This window comes from Miscanthus floridulus, chromosome 19, assembly GCF_019320115.1.
Source record: "Miscanthus floridulus cultivar M001 chromosome 19, ASM1932011v1, whole genome shotgun sequence".
Lineage (NCBI taxonomy): Eukaryota > Viridiplantae > Streptophyta > Magnoliopsida > Poales > Poaceae > Miscanthus > Miscanthus floridulus.
In genome coordinates this window covers 16,070,000-16,087,116 of record NC_089598.1, presented here as the reverse complement: position 1 = coordinate 16,087,116, position 17,117 = coordinate 16,070,000, and the positions used below count along the sequence as shown (strand labels likewise).

General features: G+C 44.9%; 1 protein-coding gene and 1 pseudogene across 1 annotated transcript; both read left to right on the top strand.

Moving 5' to 3' along the window:
• The first annotated feature begins 1,320 nt into the window (after positions 1 to 1,320).
• On the top strand, positions 1,321 to 11,399 carry LOC136527433 (pre-mRNA-processing-splicing factor 8A). Its single transcript, XM_066520165.1, has 13 exons — positions 1,321 to 1,708; positions 2,700 to 2,823; positions 2,921 to 3,013; positions 3,177 to 3,567; positions 4,142 to 4,631; positions 4,746 to 8,542; positions 8,641 to 8,747; positions 8,843 to 9,097; positions 9,202 to 9,837; positions 9,927 to 10,124; positions 10,215 to 10,493; positions 10,581 to 10,823; positions 10,924 to 11,399. The coding sequence occupies exons 1-13, from the start codon at positions 1,422 to 1,424 to the stop codon at positions 11,113 to 11,115; spliced, it is 7,092 nt and encodes a 2,363-aa protein (XP_066376262.1). The 5' UTR covers positions 1,321 to 1,421; the 3' UTR covers positions 11,116 to 11,399.
• Positions 11,400 to 12,654: 1,255 nt separating this feature from the next.
• Positions 12,655 to 15,470, top strand: LOC136525209 (uncharacterized; annotated as a pseudogene).
• Positions 15,471 to 17,117: the final 1,647 nt, after the last annotated feature.

The window sequence follows — 17,117 nt, the reverse complement described above, 5'->3', positions numbered from 1 at the left end:
CTACTGACATAGGTGGGTCATCTTTGTCATGGTCTACTTCTGTGATATGAGAAGGCACCTTATCTTCTACTATGTCATCTACCTCATAATCATCATAACAGTCTGAGTCAGATTCAAAGTTTGTCCCAGGATGGTAATCTTCATCTCTATCAGCATTTCTGTTCACATTGGGCTGTTGTTGCATATCTATGTCAATGTACAACCCCTCCCCATCCACACCAACATGTTCATTGCCTGGTTTAGGATTCACAAGGTACTTGTCCACACCCTCCTCTTCAAACTGGTAAGATTCAGTTTGGTGAAGATTGGGATGCTGGCAATGATTGCTAGGTTCAGTAACACTGGTTGATGTCTAGCCTGGGTCTATCTGGCTTGGAGCTGCTAATGAGGGTGTGCAGGGATTTGTACTGAATCCTTCAGTGCTACTAGTCCCAAGATGGGATGCTAGGTGGCTCACTATCAGGACTAAAGTAAGCAACTAACATCAAACAACACTTAGTATCCTTATGTTTTCCAAACATCTGAACTAACTCTTGGTCATAACTGATTTCAATGTTGGTCTTACTGTCAGCACAGAAGTAGAAGACCTTAGCTACATCACCATAACTACACGGATACTTGTCCAGAATCTCATCAACAAAGTCTTTGAAATTTGTAATGTCAGCATCGACAACTTTGTTAATAGAAAACCACCGTGCACGCGATTTGGAAGAAATTATTCTTATTTGTAGGTTGTAGCTAGTCTTTAGATCCATCCTACAGATGGACAACAACGAGTTTATGTACATCTACCAGCAATACAACGAAACAAGAACCAATCCAATAGGCAAAAAAACTCGCCCTACTGGGAGCCAAACCGGAGGGACGCCCCCTCCGTTGTCCGCCATTCCTCCTCCTTGTCCGATCCAATCCGCCCCCAAAACTTAGATCCGCCCTCCTCCTACCCCATGCGAAGCGAGATGAGGGGGGATATGCTTGGTTTCTTCCCTACCGCCGTCGCCGCTAGGGTTTCGGTGAGGAGCAGAGAGAGCTCGAGTGAAAGGGAAGAGAGACAGAGAGATTTCGAGTCAGTCAACGGAGAGTGAGAGAGACAAGAGAGTTAAGCCTAGAGATAGAGGGGTACCATGAACATTTGCACTCCTCGGACCCACTTGACAGAGCCGAATCCCCATTAAAACGACGGCAAAAGCAACGCCGTGAAGGAATAAAAGTTTAGAGCTATGTCCTAAAATCTTCGAAACTTTTTTAATGGCATGCTAAGAATTGCCATCTTTTATAATGGCCAAGAAGTAAAAGGATCTCATTTTCCCCCCTCCCCTTTTCACCCCGGCCTCTCTCTAACACACACCACCCGGCTTGACGACGCTTAAACCCTAGCGGCAGCTGCGGGAGGCCGCTGCGCCGCGCCCGCCCCGTCGCCGATGTGGAACGGCGCGCCGCCTCCGCCGCCGCCGCAGATGGCGGCGGCCCCGCCTCCCCCTGGCACGACGGTGCCCGGGGCAGGCCAGCCCCCGCCCCCGCCCCCGCCGGCCGGGGCGCCGCAGAGCGGCAAGCCGCTGACGCCGGCGGAGCTGGAGGCCCAGCTGGTGGAGAAGGCCCGCAAGTGGCACCAGCTCAACTCCAAGCGCTACGGCGACAAGCGCAAGTTCGGGTTTGTCGAGGCGCAGAAGGAGGACATGCCCCCTGAGCACGTCCGCAAAATCATTAGGTAACTTCCAGATCCGCCCTGCCCCTTGATGTTTTAGGCTTTACTAGATATGATTTTAGGCGTTTATGTAGTTGTGCGTAGCTTTGAACTGATTGGGTAGGCTGGCCTCTCGCTTGGTGGTACATGTTACACGAGTAGAGAATCTGATGTTCTTACCGACTACAGCTGCTAGGGCAGTATCCAGGTTTTGCTTTAACCATGTTTTGATATACTTGGCCATGCACACATTCACCCTTCCTTGTGTTGTTTTGTGATACATAAGTTGGCTTGAGTCCCAATTTATGTCTATTTTGATGATGTAGGGCATGGTAGTGATATGGTAGTAACTTTAGCTGTTTTGGTTTGTGATGCAGCGCTAGCTTTAGATCACCATCTCAAGTTATGGGATCATCTTTTTGATTTCGTTGTCACTGCAGGCATCCGCAGATGATTCTAGTTAAGCTAGCCAATTCATCGTTGCTTTTGGTGTATCAATTTCTGTTTGTTGTTTATTTATACCTTCTCTTGGAAAATCTGAAGTATTATTTTTAGAAATTTTCTGTGACACGAGTCAGTGTTTGGAAGTTAATTATCCTTGAGTAAGTTTGAGTTCAGTTTAGGCCGATGACTGGAGAAGCAACTCTATTAATGAGTTCAGCAGATTTAAGAATGAGATTCTATATAGGCAGTTGAAAGGTTATGCACTTCTGTTTGTGTGGGATTCTTAGGGTTCCATTCCTTGTTGTCGGTATGCTTAGGTTAGGTGTTCATTGCTGTTTCCATTTACTGTTGTGGGATCTGAGTTTCTGGTTCCTGCCTGTAAAGCTGGCGTCCCTGGAGGAGAAACTCCAAAATAGATGCATTTAGCTTTCATTTGCAAGCTGGTTGTACCTTCTACATAGATGCATTTGTCATCCATCCAGCAGAATTAGAAGTTTCAATGACACCTATTTGCTTTGTAGAGTGTATCCTATTTTTGATGCGCTTCATTTATCCTTATTTTATTTAACAGGGACCATGGAGACATGTCTTCCAAGAAGTACAGGCACGACAAGCGTGTTTATCTTGGAGCACTCAAATTTGTGCCCCACGCTGTGTACAAACTGCTGGAGAACATGCCGATGCCTTGGGAGCAGGTACATAATTTTTCATGTCCTTAGATGTATGGCTAAATAGCTTATCCTTTGTGTTTACGTGTGGCATTCTTTTTGATTAATACACACCTGTTTTCAGGTTCGCCATGTGAAAATCTTGTATCATATCACTGGGGCTATCACTTTCGTAAATGAAATCCCATGGGTTGTTGAACCCATATACCTCGCACAGGTAACAATCTACAGACTTTCTCGTATCCTTCTATAACGACATACCCAGCTGCGTTTACATGGCTGCAACTGCTATTCTTTGTGCATCTGTACAATCTGTTGTTTCCTGTACATTCTGTCTTCTTTTGTGCTTATAAACCTCTCTGTTTAATGTGCTTTCACAGTGGGGTACAATGTGGATTATGATGCGTCGAGAGAAGAGGGATAGACGTCATTTTAAACGAATGCGCTTTCCTCCATTCGATGATGAGGAGCCCCCACTGGACTATGCTGATAATTTGTTGGATGTTGAACCACTTGAAGCTATACAGTTGGACTTGGACGAGGAGGAAGATGCAGCTGTCTATGAATGGTTCTATGATCACAAACCTCTGATGAAGACAAAACTTATAAACGGCCCCAGTTACAGGAAATGGCATCTATCTCTTCCCATAATGGCAACACTATATCGCCTTGCTGGCCAGCTGTTGTCAGATCTGATCGATAGGAATTATTTCTACCTATTTGATATGGAGTCCTTCTTTACTGCCAAGGCCCTTAATATGTGCATTCCAGGTATTTATGATTGTTTTAAGTTCTGTAAGCTATGGTCACTGTCATGCTTTTGGTCACCTTGCATTTCAGAGGGGTTAGGACAGAGTTCGTAGGCTTTTGTGGGCTTTGCAGCTTTCAAGTTAATGGTTACACCAAAAGAAAATTCTTTATCACTTGCCGTACTGTGATAAAGCATTTTCTTTTCATTTACTCCCTCCGTCCAAAAATATAAGGCATCTAAGTTCGTCCTAAGTCAAACTATGCTAAGTTTGACCAACTTATGCTTTATAGAGAAGAGTATTAACATCTACCACATCAAAGAGGGATATTATAAAAATAATATATTTCATAATGTATCCAATCAGGCTAATTTGAAGCCCTACATGTTTTTCTTTTCTATAAACTTAGTCAAAGTTAGTATAATTTGACTTAGGATAAAACTGGATTCCTTTTATTTCAGGATTAAGGACAGAGGGAATATGTAGTTGTCATATACTTTGTGAAAATAGGGAATCTCTGCCTACTGTTACTTCTGTATGTCTTGTGCTAATTGTTTTCCCTATCAAGCACTAACTTTAGATCTATGTCTTGTCAGGGGGTCCGAAGTTTGAGCCATTATACCGTGATATGGAGAAGGGTGATGAGGACTGGAATGAGTTTAATGACATAAATAAGCTCATCATACGTCAGCCACTTCGAACTGAGTACAGGATTGCTTTCCCTCACCTATACAACAACAGGCCAAGGAAAGTGAAACTTGGTATCTATCATACCCCCATGATAATGTATATCAAGACTGAAGATCCAGACTTGCCAGCATTCTACTATGATCCTCTGATAAACCCTATCACTTCAACCAACAAGGTTGATCGTAGGGAGAGGAAAGCAGCTGAAGAGGAAGATGATGAAGATTTTTGTCTCCCAGAAGATGTAGAGCCTCTCTTGAAACAGACTGAACTCTACACTGATACAACAGCTGCTGGTATATCATTACTTTTTGCTCCAAAGCCTTTTAACATGAGATCTGGTCGGACACGTCGTGCAGAGGATATTCCTCTTGTATCTGAGTGGTACAAGGAGCATTGGTGAGTGCTAGTTTGATACCTTACAAATTCGTTCGTCGTCATTTTTTTTTTGTATTTCTACTTGTTGCCTATTACTGCCCAGCTGACTACGTTTTTCTTGACACCTCTTTTCAGCCCTCCAGCTTATCCTGTGAAAGTTCGTGTGAGCTATCAGAAGCTATTGAAGTGTTATGTGCTCAATGAGCGACATCATAGGCCTCCCAAAGCTCAGAAAAAGAAGCATCTGTTCCGTTCACTCCAAGCAACTAAGTTTTTCCAAACTACTGAGCTTGACTGGGCAGAAGCAGGCTTGCAAGTTTGCAAGCAGGGTTACAACATGCTGAACTTGTTGATTCACAGGAAGAATCTTAACTATCTTCATTTAGATTACAATTTCAATTTGAAGCCTGTGAAGACTCTTACAACAAAGGAAAGGAAGAAATCTCGTTTTGGAAATGCATTTCATCTGTGTCGTGAGATTTTACGACTTACAAAGTTGGTTGTTGATGCTAACATACAGTTCCGTCTGGGAAATGTCGATGCCTTCCAGTTGGCAGATGGTCTGCAATATATATTTTCTCATGTTGGGCAGTTAACTGGTATGTATAGGTACAAGTACCGATTGATGAGGCAGATTAGGATGTGCAAAGATCTGAAGCACTTGATATATTACCGTTTCAACACTGGTCCTGTTGGTAAAGGACCTGGTTGTGGGGTTTGGGCTCCAATGTGGAGAGTGTGGCTCTTCTTCCTTCGAGGTATTGTCCCACTATTGGAGCGCTGGTTGGGTAATCTTTTGGCACGGCAGTTTGAGGGTCGTCATTCCAAGGGTGTGGCCAAAACAGTAACAAAGCAACGTGTTGAGTCTCACTTTGATTTAGAACTTCGTGCTGCAGTTATGCATGATGTTCTAGATGCTATGCCTGAAGGCATCAAGCAAAACAAGGCTCGAACTATATTACAGCATCTCAGTGAGGCATGGCGATGCTGGAAGGCAAATATCCCATGGAAAGTCCCTGGTCTGCCTGTGCCTATTGAGAACATGATTCTTCGTTATGTGAAGTCGAAGGCAGACTGGTGGACAAATGTTGCCCACTACAATCGTGAGCGTATCAGGCGTGGTGCTACAGTTGACAAAACTGTTTGTCGGAAAAATCTAGGAAGGTTAACTCGTCTGTGGCTGAAGGCAGAGCAAGAGAGGCAACACAATTACTTGAAAGATGGGCCATATGTAACTCCTGAAGAAGCTGTTGCTATCTATACAACAACTGTTCATTGGCTGGAATCAAGAAAGTTCTCGCCAATTCCTTTTCCGCCGTTGTCATACAAGCATGACACTAAACTTCTTATACTTGCACTGGAAAGGTTGAAGGAGTCATACAGTGTAGCAGTTAGATTGAACCAACTGCAACGAGAGGAGCTTGGGTTGATTGAACAAGCGTATGATAATCCACATGAAGCACTGTCAAGGATAAAAAGGCATCTCCTTACTCAGCGAGCTTTCAAAGAAGTCGGTATAGAATTCATGGACCTGTACAGCTACTTGATTCCGGTATATGAAATTGAACCTCTTGAAAAGATCACTGATGCATACCTTGACCAGTACCTGTGGTACGAGGGGGACAAACGACACCTCTTCCCAAATTGGGTTAAGCCTGCTGATTCAGAACCACCACCTCTTCTTGTTTATAAATGGTGCCAGGGCATAAATAATTTACTGGATATATGGGACACAAGTGATGGACAGTGTGTTGTGATGCTCCAGACAAAATTTGAGAAGTTCTTTGAAAAAATTGATCTGACTCTGTTGAACAGGCTTCTGCGGTTGGTCTTGGATCATAACATAGCTGACTATGTCACTGCAAAGAACAATGTAGTGTTGTCTTACAAGGACATGAGTCACACAAATTCGTATGGTCTCATTCGAGGGCTTCAATTTGCATCTTTTGTTGTTCAGTATTATGGCCTTGTGCTGGATCTCCTGATTCTTGGTCTAACTCGTGCAAGTGAGATTGCTGGGCCACCTCAAATGCCAAATGAGTTCCTTACATATGCTGACACAAAAGTTGAGACAAGGCATCCCATCAGATTGTATTCTCGATATATTGACAAGGTGCATATATTGTTCCGGTTCACCCATGAGGAAGCACGAGATCTAATTCAGCGTTACTTGACAGAACATCCTGATCCTAACAATGAGAACATGGTTGGTTACAATAACAAGAAATGTTGGCCCAGAGATGCAAGAATGAGGCTTATGAAACATGATGTGAATCTTGGAAGAAGTGTGTTCTGGGATATGAAGAACCGCCTTCCAAGGAGCATTACAACTTTAGAATGGGAGAATAGCTTTGTCTCTGTTTACAGCAAGGACAATCCAAACCTGCTTTTTAGCATGTGTGGCTTTGAAGTCCGGATACTGCCAAAGATACGGATGACTCAGGAGGCGTTCAGCAACACTAAAGATGGAGTATGGAATTTGCAGAATGAACAGACAAAAGAAAGGACAGCAATTGCCTTCCTGAGGGTTGATGATGAACATATGAAAGTGTTCGAGAACCGTGTCCGGCAGATTCTAATGTCATCAGGGTCAACAACATTCACGAAGATAGTCAATAAGTGGAATACGGCTCTCATTGGCCTTATGACATATTTTCGTGAAGCAACTGTCCATACCCAGGAGCTTTTGGATTTGCTAGTCAAATGTGAAAACAAGATCCAGACTCGTATAAAGATTGGCCTGAATTCAAAGATGCCTAGCAGGTTTCCTCCAGTTATCTTCTATACTCCCAAGGAGATTGGAGGTCTTGGAATGTTATCAATGGGCCATATTCTTATACCGCAGAGCGATCTTAGGTATAGCAAGCAGACAGATGTTGGTGTAACACATTTTAGAAGTGGTATGAGCCATGAAGAGGACCAGCTTATTCCGAACTTGTACCGCTACATCCAGCCATGGGAGAGTGAGTTTATTGATTCACAGCGTGTTTGGGCTGAGTATGCTTTGAAGAGGCAGGAAGCACAATCACAGAACAGACGATTAACTCTTGAGGATCTTGAGGATTCATGGGATCGAGGTATACCTCGTATCAACACTCTTTTCCAAAAAGACCGCCATACGCTGGCCTATGACAAAGGATGGAGAGTGAGAACTGATTTTAAGCAATATCAAGTGCTGAAACAGAACCCATTCTGGTGGACACATCAGCGGCATGATGGGAAGCTTTGGAATCTAAATAACTACAGAACTGATGTCATTCAAGCACTTGGTGGTGTAGAAGGCATCCTGGAGCATACATTATTTAAAGGGACTTATTTCCCTACTTGGGAGGGTCTGTTTTGGGAGAAGGCATCAGGTTTCGAAGAGTCAATGAAATACAAGAAGCTGACAAATGCACAGCGTTCTGGTCTCAATCAAATTCCTAATCGAAGATTTACCCTGTGGTGGTCACCAACCATCAATCGTGCAAATGTGTATGTTGGTTTCCAGGTCCAGCTAGATCTTACGGGGATATTCATGCATGGGAAAATCCCGACATTGAAGATTTCTCTGATCCAGATCTTCCGTGCACATCTGTGGCAAAAGATCCATGAAAGTGTTGTTATGGATCTTTGCCAAGTTTTAGACCAGGAGTTGGATGCACTTGAGATTGAGACTGTGCAGAAGGAGACAATACATCCCAGGAAGAGTTACAAGATGAACAGCTCCTGTGCAGATGTCCTTCTGTTTGCTGCACACAGATGGACGATGTCCAAACCAAGCTTAGTTTCTGAGTCGAAGGATCTCTTTGATCAGAAAGCAAGTAACAAGTACTGGATTGATGTGCAACTGCGTTGGGGAGACTATGATTCACATGACATAGAACGTTATACAAGAGCCAAGTTCATGGATTACACAACAGACAATATGTCCATATACCCATCGCCAACTGGTATGAATTCTGAATATCCATGAACTTCCATTTTCTTATCCTTTTTACTTGTTTGATTCGAATTGAATATAGCTAATGTTCATTGACATCTGTTGCAGGTGTGATGATTGGAATCGATCTAGCTTATAATTTGCACTCTGCTTTTGGCAACTGGTTTCCCGGATCAAAGCCACTACTTCAGCAGGCAATGAACAAGATCATGAAGGTATATAATGATGTTAAAATCTCTCTCTTTCTTTATGACCACACTATTGTAATCGATGTCCAATTTTAATAATATTCTTGATCTTTCTTTTTCAGTCAAATCCTGCTCTGTATGTCCTGAGGGAGAGAATAAGGAAGGGTCTGCAGTTGTACTCTTCTGAACCCACTGAACCATACCTGTCTTCGCAGAACTATGGAGAGATATTCAGCAATCAAATCATATGGTTTGTGGATGATACAAATGTGTATCGAGTCACTATTCACAAAACATTTGAGGGTAACTTGACCACCAAACCAATCAATGGTGCTATTTTCATTTTCAATCCAAGAACGGGTCAACTTTTTCTTAAGGTTTGTTCTTTTCGAATTTCTGCTCTAGTTATCATGTGATTTTGGTTTTCCTGTAAAGCCCTGAACATGGTAGGTTTAAACTGAGTATGGATCATAATGTGCAGGTTATCCACACAAGTGTATGGGCAGGGCAAAAACGTCTTGGGCAGCTGGCCAAGTGGAAAACAGCTGAGGAGGTTGCTGCATTAGTTCGATCTCTTCCTGTCGAAGAGCAGCCAAAGCAAATTATTGTGACAAGGAAGGGCATGTTGGATCCCTTGGAGGTCCATCTACTTGACTTCCCTAACATTGTTATCAAGGGCAGCGAGCTGCAGCTTCCTTTCCAGGCTTGCTTGAAGATTGAGAAGTTTGGTGATCTTATACTGAAGGCAACTGAACCACAGATGGTTCTTTATAATATATATGATGATTGGTTGAAAAGTATCTCATCATACACAGCATTCTCTCGCATTGTGCTTATTCTACGTGCACTTCATGTGAATAATGAGAAGGCAAAGATGTTGCTCAAACCTGACAAAACAATTGTTACTGAACCACATCATATATGGCCAACTCTGAATGATGAACAGTGGTTGAAGGTTGAGTGTGCACTAAGGGACCTCATTCTTTCTGATTATGCAAAGAAAAACAATGTTAATACATCTGCACTCACACAATCTGAAATGCGAGATATCATCCTTGGTGCTGAAATTGCTCCACCATCACAGCAGAGGCAACAGATTGCTGAAATTGAGAAACAGGTAAAGCATAAATACTTGCACCTGTGTTTTTGTTTTCAGAGATACTTTTGTCAGTTCGCTCAGTCTTGATTTTTACCTTGTTTTTGCAGTCAAGAGAGACGACTCAGTTAACTGCTGTAACCACAAGGACGACAAATGTTCACGGAGATGAACTCATTATCACAACCACAAGTCCATACGAGCAACAAGCATTCGCATCAAAGACTGATTGGCGTGTCAGAGCCATCTCTGCCACAAACTTGTATCTTCGTGTAAATCACATTTATGTCAATTCTGATGATATAAAGGTCAGTATAGTGATTGCATCTCTCTCACTCCAGTAAGTTCACATTATAAATGTTGAAATGGTTACTGATTGGCATTCACTCTGATTGCAGGAGACTGGCTACACTTACATTATGCCGAAGAACATATTGAAGAAGTTCATATGCATAGCAGATCTGCGGACACAAATTGCTGGATTCTTGTATGGGCTGAGTCCACAGGACAATCCTCAAGTCAAAGAGATTAGGTGTATAGCCATTCCTCCGCAGCATGGAACACACCAGATGGTGACTCTGCCAGCAAATCTTCCTGAGCATGAGTTTCTTAATGATCTCGAACCCTTGGGATGGATGCATACACAGCCAAATGAAGCTCCACAGCTATCGCCACAGGTTTGAAGTCTATTTAGCATTTTTTTTTAGTTTCTTTCTGGCTTCTTATGGACCAAATTCATGGGACTAACTGCATTGTACTTGCAGGACCTGACATCACATGCCAAGATTCTGGAGAACAACAAACAATGGGATGGTGAGAAGTGCATCATTCTGACATGCAGCTTCACCCCAGGATCTTGCTCGTTGACTGCATACAAGTTGACACCAAGCGGTTATGAGTGGGGACGCAGCAACAAGGACAACGGAAGCAACCCGCATGGATACCTCCCAACTCATTACGAGAAGGTCCAGATGCTTCTGAGCGACCGCTTCCTTGGTTTCTACATGGTACGTATTTGTTTCAACATTTTGCAAACCTTTCTCTTGGGTGTTTAGTTGTTTGGCTGATTAGCTCTTACATTCACTTCGATGTTTTTGTTCGAACCAGATTCCGGATAACGCCCCTTGGAACTTCAACTTCATGGGAGTGAAGCACGACCCACAGATGAAGTACAACATGAAGCTGGGCATGCCCCGGGACTTCTATCACGAGGACCACAGGCCGACACACTTCCTTGAGTTCAGCAACATCGAGGAGGGAGAGGTCGCTGAAGGTGATAGGGAGGACACATTCACATAGGCGCCTGTTAGAAACTGTATCTCAAACACACTTAGCTCTGTTTTGAACGGCAATGTGTGAAGCTGTTACCTGACTCGACGGGTGTCATCTGTTGTTCGCCTGTTGCTTAAGCCTGTATTATACTACCTTTTTGTTGTAAGACAGCCCTGTAGAGGGGTTAAAATTGTACAAGTGCACGCCATGGTAACAGTAAAGATTTTGCTTAGTAGCTATGTTATTCAAAGACTCTGTTTCATCCCAAACATCCACGTTCTAGCGGCTTAATAAATTGATAGTTGCATTAATGGCTTGAGCTTTGTGCTTTCTGTGGTCTTGCCAAATTTCAACGTTCGAGCCTTTCAGGCTTCCATTGAGCAATAGCGTGGTGATTGCTCCGTTTCTCTGGTTACATAGGAGGATAGGCCACAGGAGCGTCTTCATGCATTCTGGGAATCTTCCATTAGAACTACTCTTTTCTGGAGCTGGTTTTCTAGCCTGCTGGGCGGCGGTCTGTTTTAGGCTTGCAGCCCGTGATACGTGCCTGCCGTTAGGAGTGGTCACTGTCAGAACCCAGAGTCCAACCAGCGTTCACGGCATGGCAAGAGATAGCTTCTGCTGCTCGGGTTCATCTCGACGTTCTGTTCTGGCCTCCATGGAACCAGTAGAAGTTCTGGTGGGGACTCTTTGTACTCAAATAACTTGGACGTTTCCTACTTTCAGCACCCTCACAACTGAAAACAGACGGTGGATATACTACTCCGTACTGATTCCTGAACTACTACTGTCTGATTTAGCATGAAGAGTTGAAACACTTGAAATACCCTTCCCATTTGATTCAAAATATTTACTGTCTGGAGGCTGTTTGAACTGGCCTTTTAGTTTCAGAACTTGCAGATAGGTGAAAGCATGAAGGGGAATAATGCCTTAAAAAATTGCACAGACTACCTAATTTTTGTTTTAATTCCTTTTGAGATGAGGAAGTGCACCGTTGATATTAGGCAACGCAGATCTATAAGCTACAGCGCGTGGACTCCCTAAAGATGGAATCGGAACTGTGACACGAGCACAGGACACGAGATGAGTCGATGACATCGTCAACCGTCATAGCCGTTGGTGGCGTCGCCGTCGCCGCAGCACGCCGGCGCCCGACGAAACCCTCGTTCCCTTGCTAACACCAGCGGACCCACTCGTGGTAGACGCCGGTGAGCATGGTGAGCGCGTGCGGCCGCCGGGCCGGGTGAAGTAGCTCTCCTTGGTCCTTGCTGATCCTGACGCCCGGGCTCGGTGATGCCGCCGCGATGGGTCTCGCCAGTCGCCACGCCCAACGGCCCAACTGAGTTCGCGGCATCAGCCAGGCGTATTCGCCAGCTGGCGACTGAGGGAGGCGCCAGCTGGCCGCCTCGTATTCGGGCCCAGCAGTGGCCCCACATGTCGGTGAAAGGAGGCACGAGCGCAACCGACCTGCGCTCGCGAGTCCCAGACTCCAGAAGCCACGCCTTGAACTTGAAATACCCCACCTCAGCCTTTTCGTGGCGCCCAAACCCAAACGTAACCGTCCCATCCCAACGAACACCTGCTCTGCTCTCGCCTCCATCTCCCAATCCCCTCCGGAAATGCAGGCCGCCGCCGGTCGTCAGCAGTTGCCGCCGGTCTCCTCGATGGACCTCTTCCCCGACGGGTCCTTCGTGCGGCTGCGGAACCGCGCGCAGGAGACGTACCTCCACGCCGACGACGACGGGGAGGGGGTCTCCGTGCGCCCGCACGGCCTCGTCTTCTCCCTGAACGCGGTGTGGCGGGTGCACCGCGTCGAGGTCGACGGGGCCACCTTCGTCCTCCTCCAGGGCGCCGCCTACGGCCGCTACCTCGCGATCTCGCCCGCCGCGGCGCCGCCCAGCCACCGCGGCAACCGCGCTGTCCAGCGCGACTACGAAGGGGCCGACGTGGGCGCCCTCATGTGGAGGCCCGTCAGGGTGGTCGACGACGCGAGATACGTCTGCCTGCGCCAGGGCTTCAACCGCAACCTCCACGCCAACGGCAGGTTCCGCTTCTGGCACACCGCCGTCACCGTCGATACCAACGAAGGCAGGTGGACCACGATGATGCAGTGGACAGGTCGGCAGATTCCAGCTGGGACCGGGCCTGCCACCCCTTCCACGTCCGACTGCGGTGAGTTCGCTATTCTTTCTCCTTGGAAGTTGGAACCCCTCGCCTCCTCGCCTTGATTCCGTGAACGGGTCACTTGGAAGTTGGAACGGGTTTCTTCGTAGCGTCAATTTTCGCAACAACTGCACAGTCTGATTGTTGCGTTCTCCTGGGCGCTATCCTTCCGTTTATTTTGATCGAATTCAGAGCTTACTGGAACTGGAACTGTCAACTTCTTTCACAAGAAGATTGAACCTGTTAATCACTTAATTTTTCCTGACGAGTTCACGGTGATGGTTGCCGTCAGTCGCCCAAAAGTTCGATCTGATTCTGTAGCCCACGTTCCTAGGGAGCAATATTTGTGTTCGCTTTAGGGAGCCTCTGCATTAATTTGGTTCGCTTTCATCATATTAATCCTGTTCGCCTTCCTATTTGCTGCCAGTTATCCAGAAACTATCGTCTATTCTAGATTGTGTGGTTGCTTTACGATTTTCTTGTCCTTCGTCAATCTGGATCTGATCATGATATCTGGAAAGTCCAGTCAAGGTCACCATTGGAGTTCTTTGTCATGACGTGTGCTTGAATGATTTGAGCTTTTTGGTGGAGGTCATTTCTTGCCAGATCACATGAATTGGGGTCATTTTGATTTCTGAACGTTTCGTTCTGTTATTTGGTCTCCGACCAATAACTGGAGCTATTTGGTCTCTGAACATTTATTTCGTTCTATCTAATTGTGTATTCAGTTACCAGCACCGCTGTTGTCTAGCTGTTTGATTTTCCCTGAACACAAAATGTTACGTTTCTACAGAATCTAGGAGGCCGCAGTGACCTGTTCCGGCGGCGCAGGCCCGAGGCGGATGAACGGCGGACGATCCGGCACGTGCGGGCGAACGACGAAGGGGAGTTCGACCAGAACTATAATAACTGGCCCACCTTCCATTTCTACGGCCGCTCCGTGTTCAACCTGAGGATGCAGGTGGGGATACGCCAGCCTGGCGGGGAATACGGGGACGGCATCACACTGGCCGTGCAGCCCGGCTTGCAAGGGCGGCTAACCCCTCTGGTCACCGACTTGCCTCGCAGCGTAGATACCATGGACATCGTCGTCTTCAACACCGGATCACAAGGTGAGAAACTCTGCAGTTCTCTCAGTGGTCTGTGCAGCACTTGCTATCTGTTGATCTTACCGTTTCAGCTTGTGCGATGTTTAAAGTTTTTAGAAAGCTAAGTAATGGCAGTGTAACATGCACAGTTTGTAACATTGTCTGTAGATCACGGTAGTTCTGTAATCTGCAGTTCAGAATTTGCTATGCAAAGAGATCAGTAAAAGTATCTGCATGATATATTTTGAGTGGGTCGTAAAATTGTACTGACAACAGGAAATGTAACTTGCCTGTTATTTCCATAGCCCAGATGTTCAGAGAAATTCTTTAGTTTTGAATAGTTGGTGTATTTAGTATCCTTCTTGGTTTTTTGGCCTTTTTGCATTTTAGCCAACTTGTGCTTCAGGTAATGGTTTACTTCTTTTGGCCTGGATTAATCTAAAGCAGGTTGTAGACAAGCAGATGCATTCTAGTGAAATAGTCTCAGACTCTCAGGTCTGTAATATTCAAAGTGACATGAAGGACTTAGGAGTCATTTGACGGAACCTTAATTTGATCCGGTTCTTAAATTGTAGGATTTCATTTCTCAGGTCAGTAGTATTCATAGTGGCACTTTGGACTTATGAGTCCTTTGACAGATTCTTAATCCCCGTTCAGATGATTCAATCCTTCCACTTGTTAGCCAATAGTGTTATCTGTTGTTCTTGGAACTGATTGTCTACTGTTTTTTATTTTTGTTCAGTGTTGATTACTTCTCTCTTATGGAACACCGATGACACGCTGCCTAATTATCTCATTATTTTTCTTGTTCCCTTCGTATTCAGGTGCTCATAATTTAGTGTACCCAGATATAGCGTAGAGGACTACGAGAGCAGAAATTCTGACAACTTCGCAAATCATCTCTTCGGCAATCAAAAGCATTTAAGCATTGGTGTCCCCGAGACAGTGATATGAGAATTGGCTGTCGTCTTTTGTTAAGATAGTTTCTGAAAATTCAGCAACTCTTTCTGTAATGGTGGTTAGATTTGATGCGTTCTACTGCCTGGGAGTAGTTTGAATTGACCTCTCAAGTTCAGTACTTAAAAACTGTCGAAAGCATTATATGGAAGTAAATGATGAATGGTTCTGCGAAGTAATATTGATTGTAGCTATCAGCATCTTCATCTCTGTTGCGTGATGGACTGATGGCAAGAATAGATGCTGCTGATTTTGTCTGTACCTTGCTCCTGAGTATACACAGAGAAAAATAGAGTCCATGTTTGTTGAAAATCATGTTTACTTACGTCATTTTTGTGCTAATGATAAAGACTTCTTTCTATTTGTTTCTTGATATTTTCAGCAAAGGAGTGTAAGTTTAGGTTGGAGAAAGGCCACTCCATTGTGGGTCTTTAAAACGATCCTTCCAGCTTTGCTGCCTTTGCGCATCACAAGATTTATTTCTCATCCCCTTGCTTGTTTTTGCGAGTCATTTGTTCAGCAGGGCCTGGTACCTAAAACAGTTGTTAGTCGCAACTTTTATTTGTTTGATTGATCTCGCAAACTTGTTAGTGGATAGGCCTGAATGCCTTGCATGATGGTGTTGAACAGCTGTTCCAGCGTCTGCACTTCGTTGTGAAAGACTCGCCGGCATCTTTTGTTTATACTGCTGCTACTTTATACTGCTGCTACTGACGAGCTTGGCTGTGAGCTGAATGGATCGCATCATCGGAGGACCCTTCCAAAAATTGATCAATGAATGGTAGGCCTGACTGGTAAAACCGTAACGACTAATAAACAGGCAAGAATTTCAAACGAACAGAATACCAAATGCACAAAGCATGAACTGCTGCCGCTCAAAACATTTCACTGATGGAAACGGGAAGTGAGCATGCCCAGAAAAGCGCGATCACAAAAGGTTCATCATTGGCAGAACGATAGAGACTTGCGGGCACCAAACATTGTAAGACCGGCAATACCAATTTCACTAGATTGGGTGTAGTTTGGGAAGACCATGCAGAGTTGTCTGCTGAAAGTCTCTGATGCAACTCTAGTTTCAGTATCCTCGCTACTGAACGAACGGCCGCATATGAACAAGAAAAGGTAAAAGATATTCAGAACTGATGTATGTATTCCTTGTGACAGTTTTGATTCGATCATGTGCATCTTGCAACCTTCTCGCAGCAAAACAGTCGGATTCATTCATTCATTGCCCTAAAAGAGGCAACAATCGAGAAACTGAACTCAGTCGTAGGTGCCTTCGGCCACTGGCTGGAGCACGACACCTGCAATCTCTTATCTCGCGAGAATAGTTTTTTTTAAAAAAATCCTTATCTGAAAATTTTCTGTAAAAACTTAAAACTGTGCTTCTGTTTCGATGAAATAAGCACAGTCTCGTGCTTGCTTTTTTTTTAAAAGTTTTTTAAAAAGATGTGTTTCTTACACATAACATAACTACTCAAAAAGAAAAAAAATGATTCAGTCGTGTGAGTCAATTGCACAAGAGCAGACATAGCACATTGCTGTTCCAATGATCTACAGTCTCTGCTGGTAGCAAACAAGCAACGGCCCAACTCGGCAACAAGCTCAATCAACCAAACCAACAGAGCATTGGTGGTTAGGAAACCAAAACAATCCTCCCCTGGAGATAGAATCGCCATGTTTCTTTCTGGCGAATCGACCGACGAAGAACCCTGCTCCAGGAGTTAGGAAATAGCGAGCTAGCCCGAACATGGATCTGGTAGGACTGGCGGCTCCTGTCTCGGGGTGACGGGCCCGAAGACCCAGCGCATCATCGTGCTT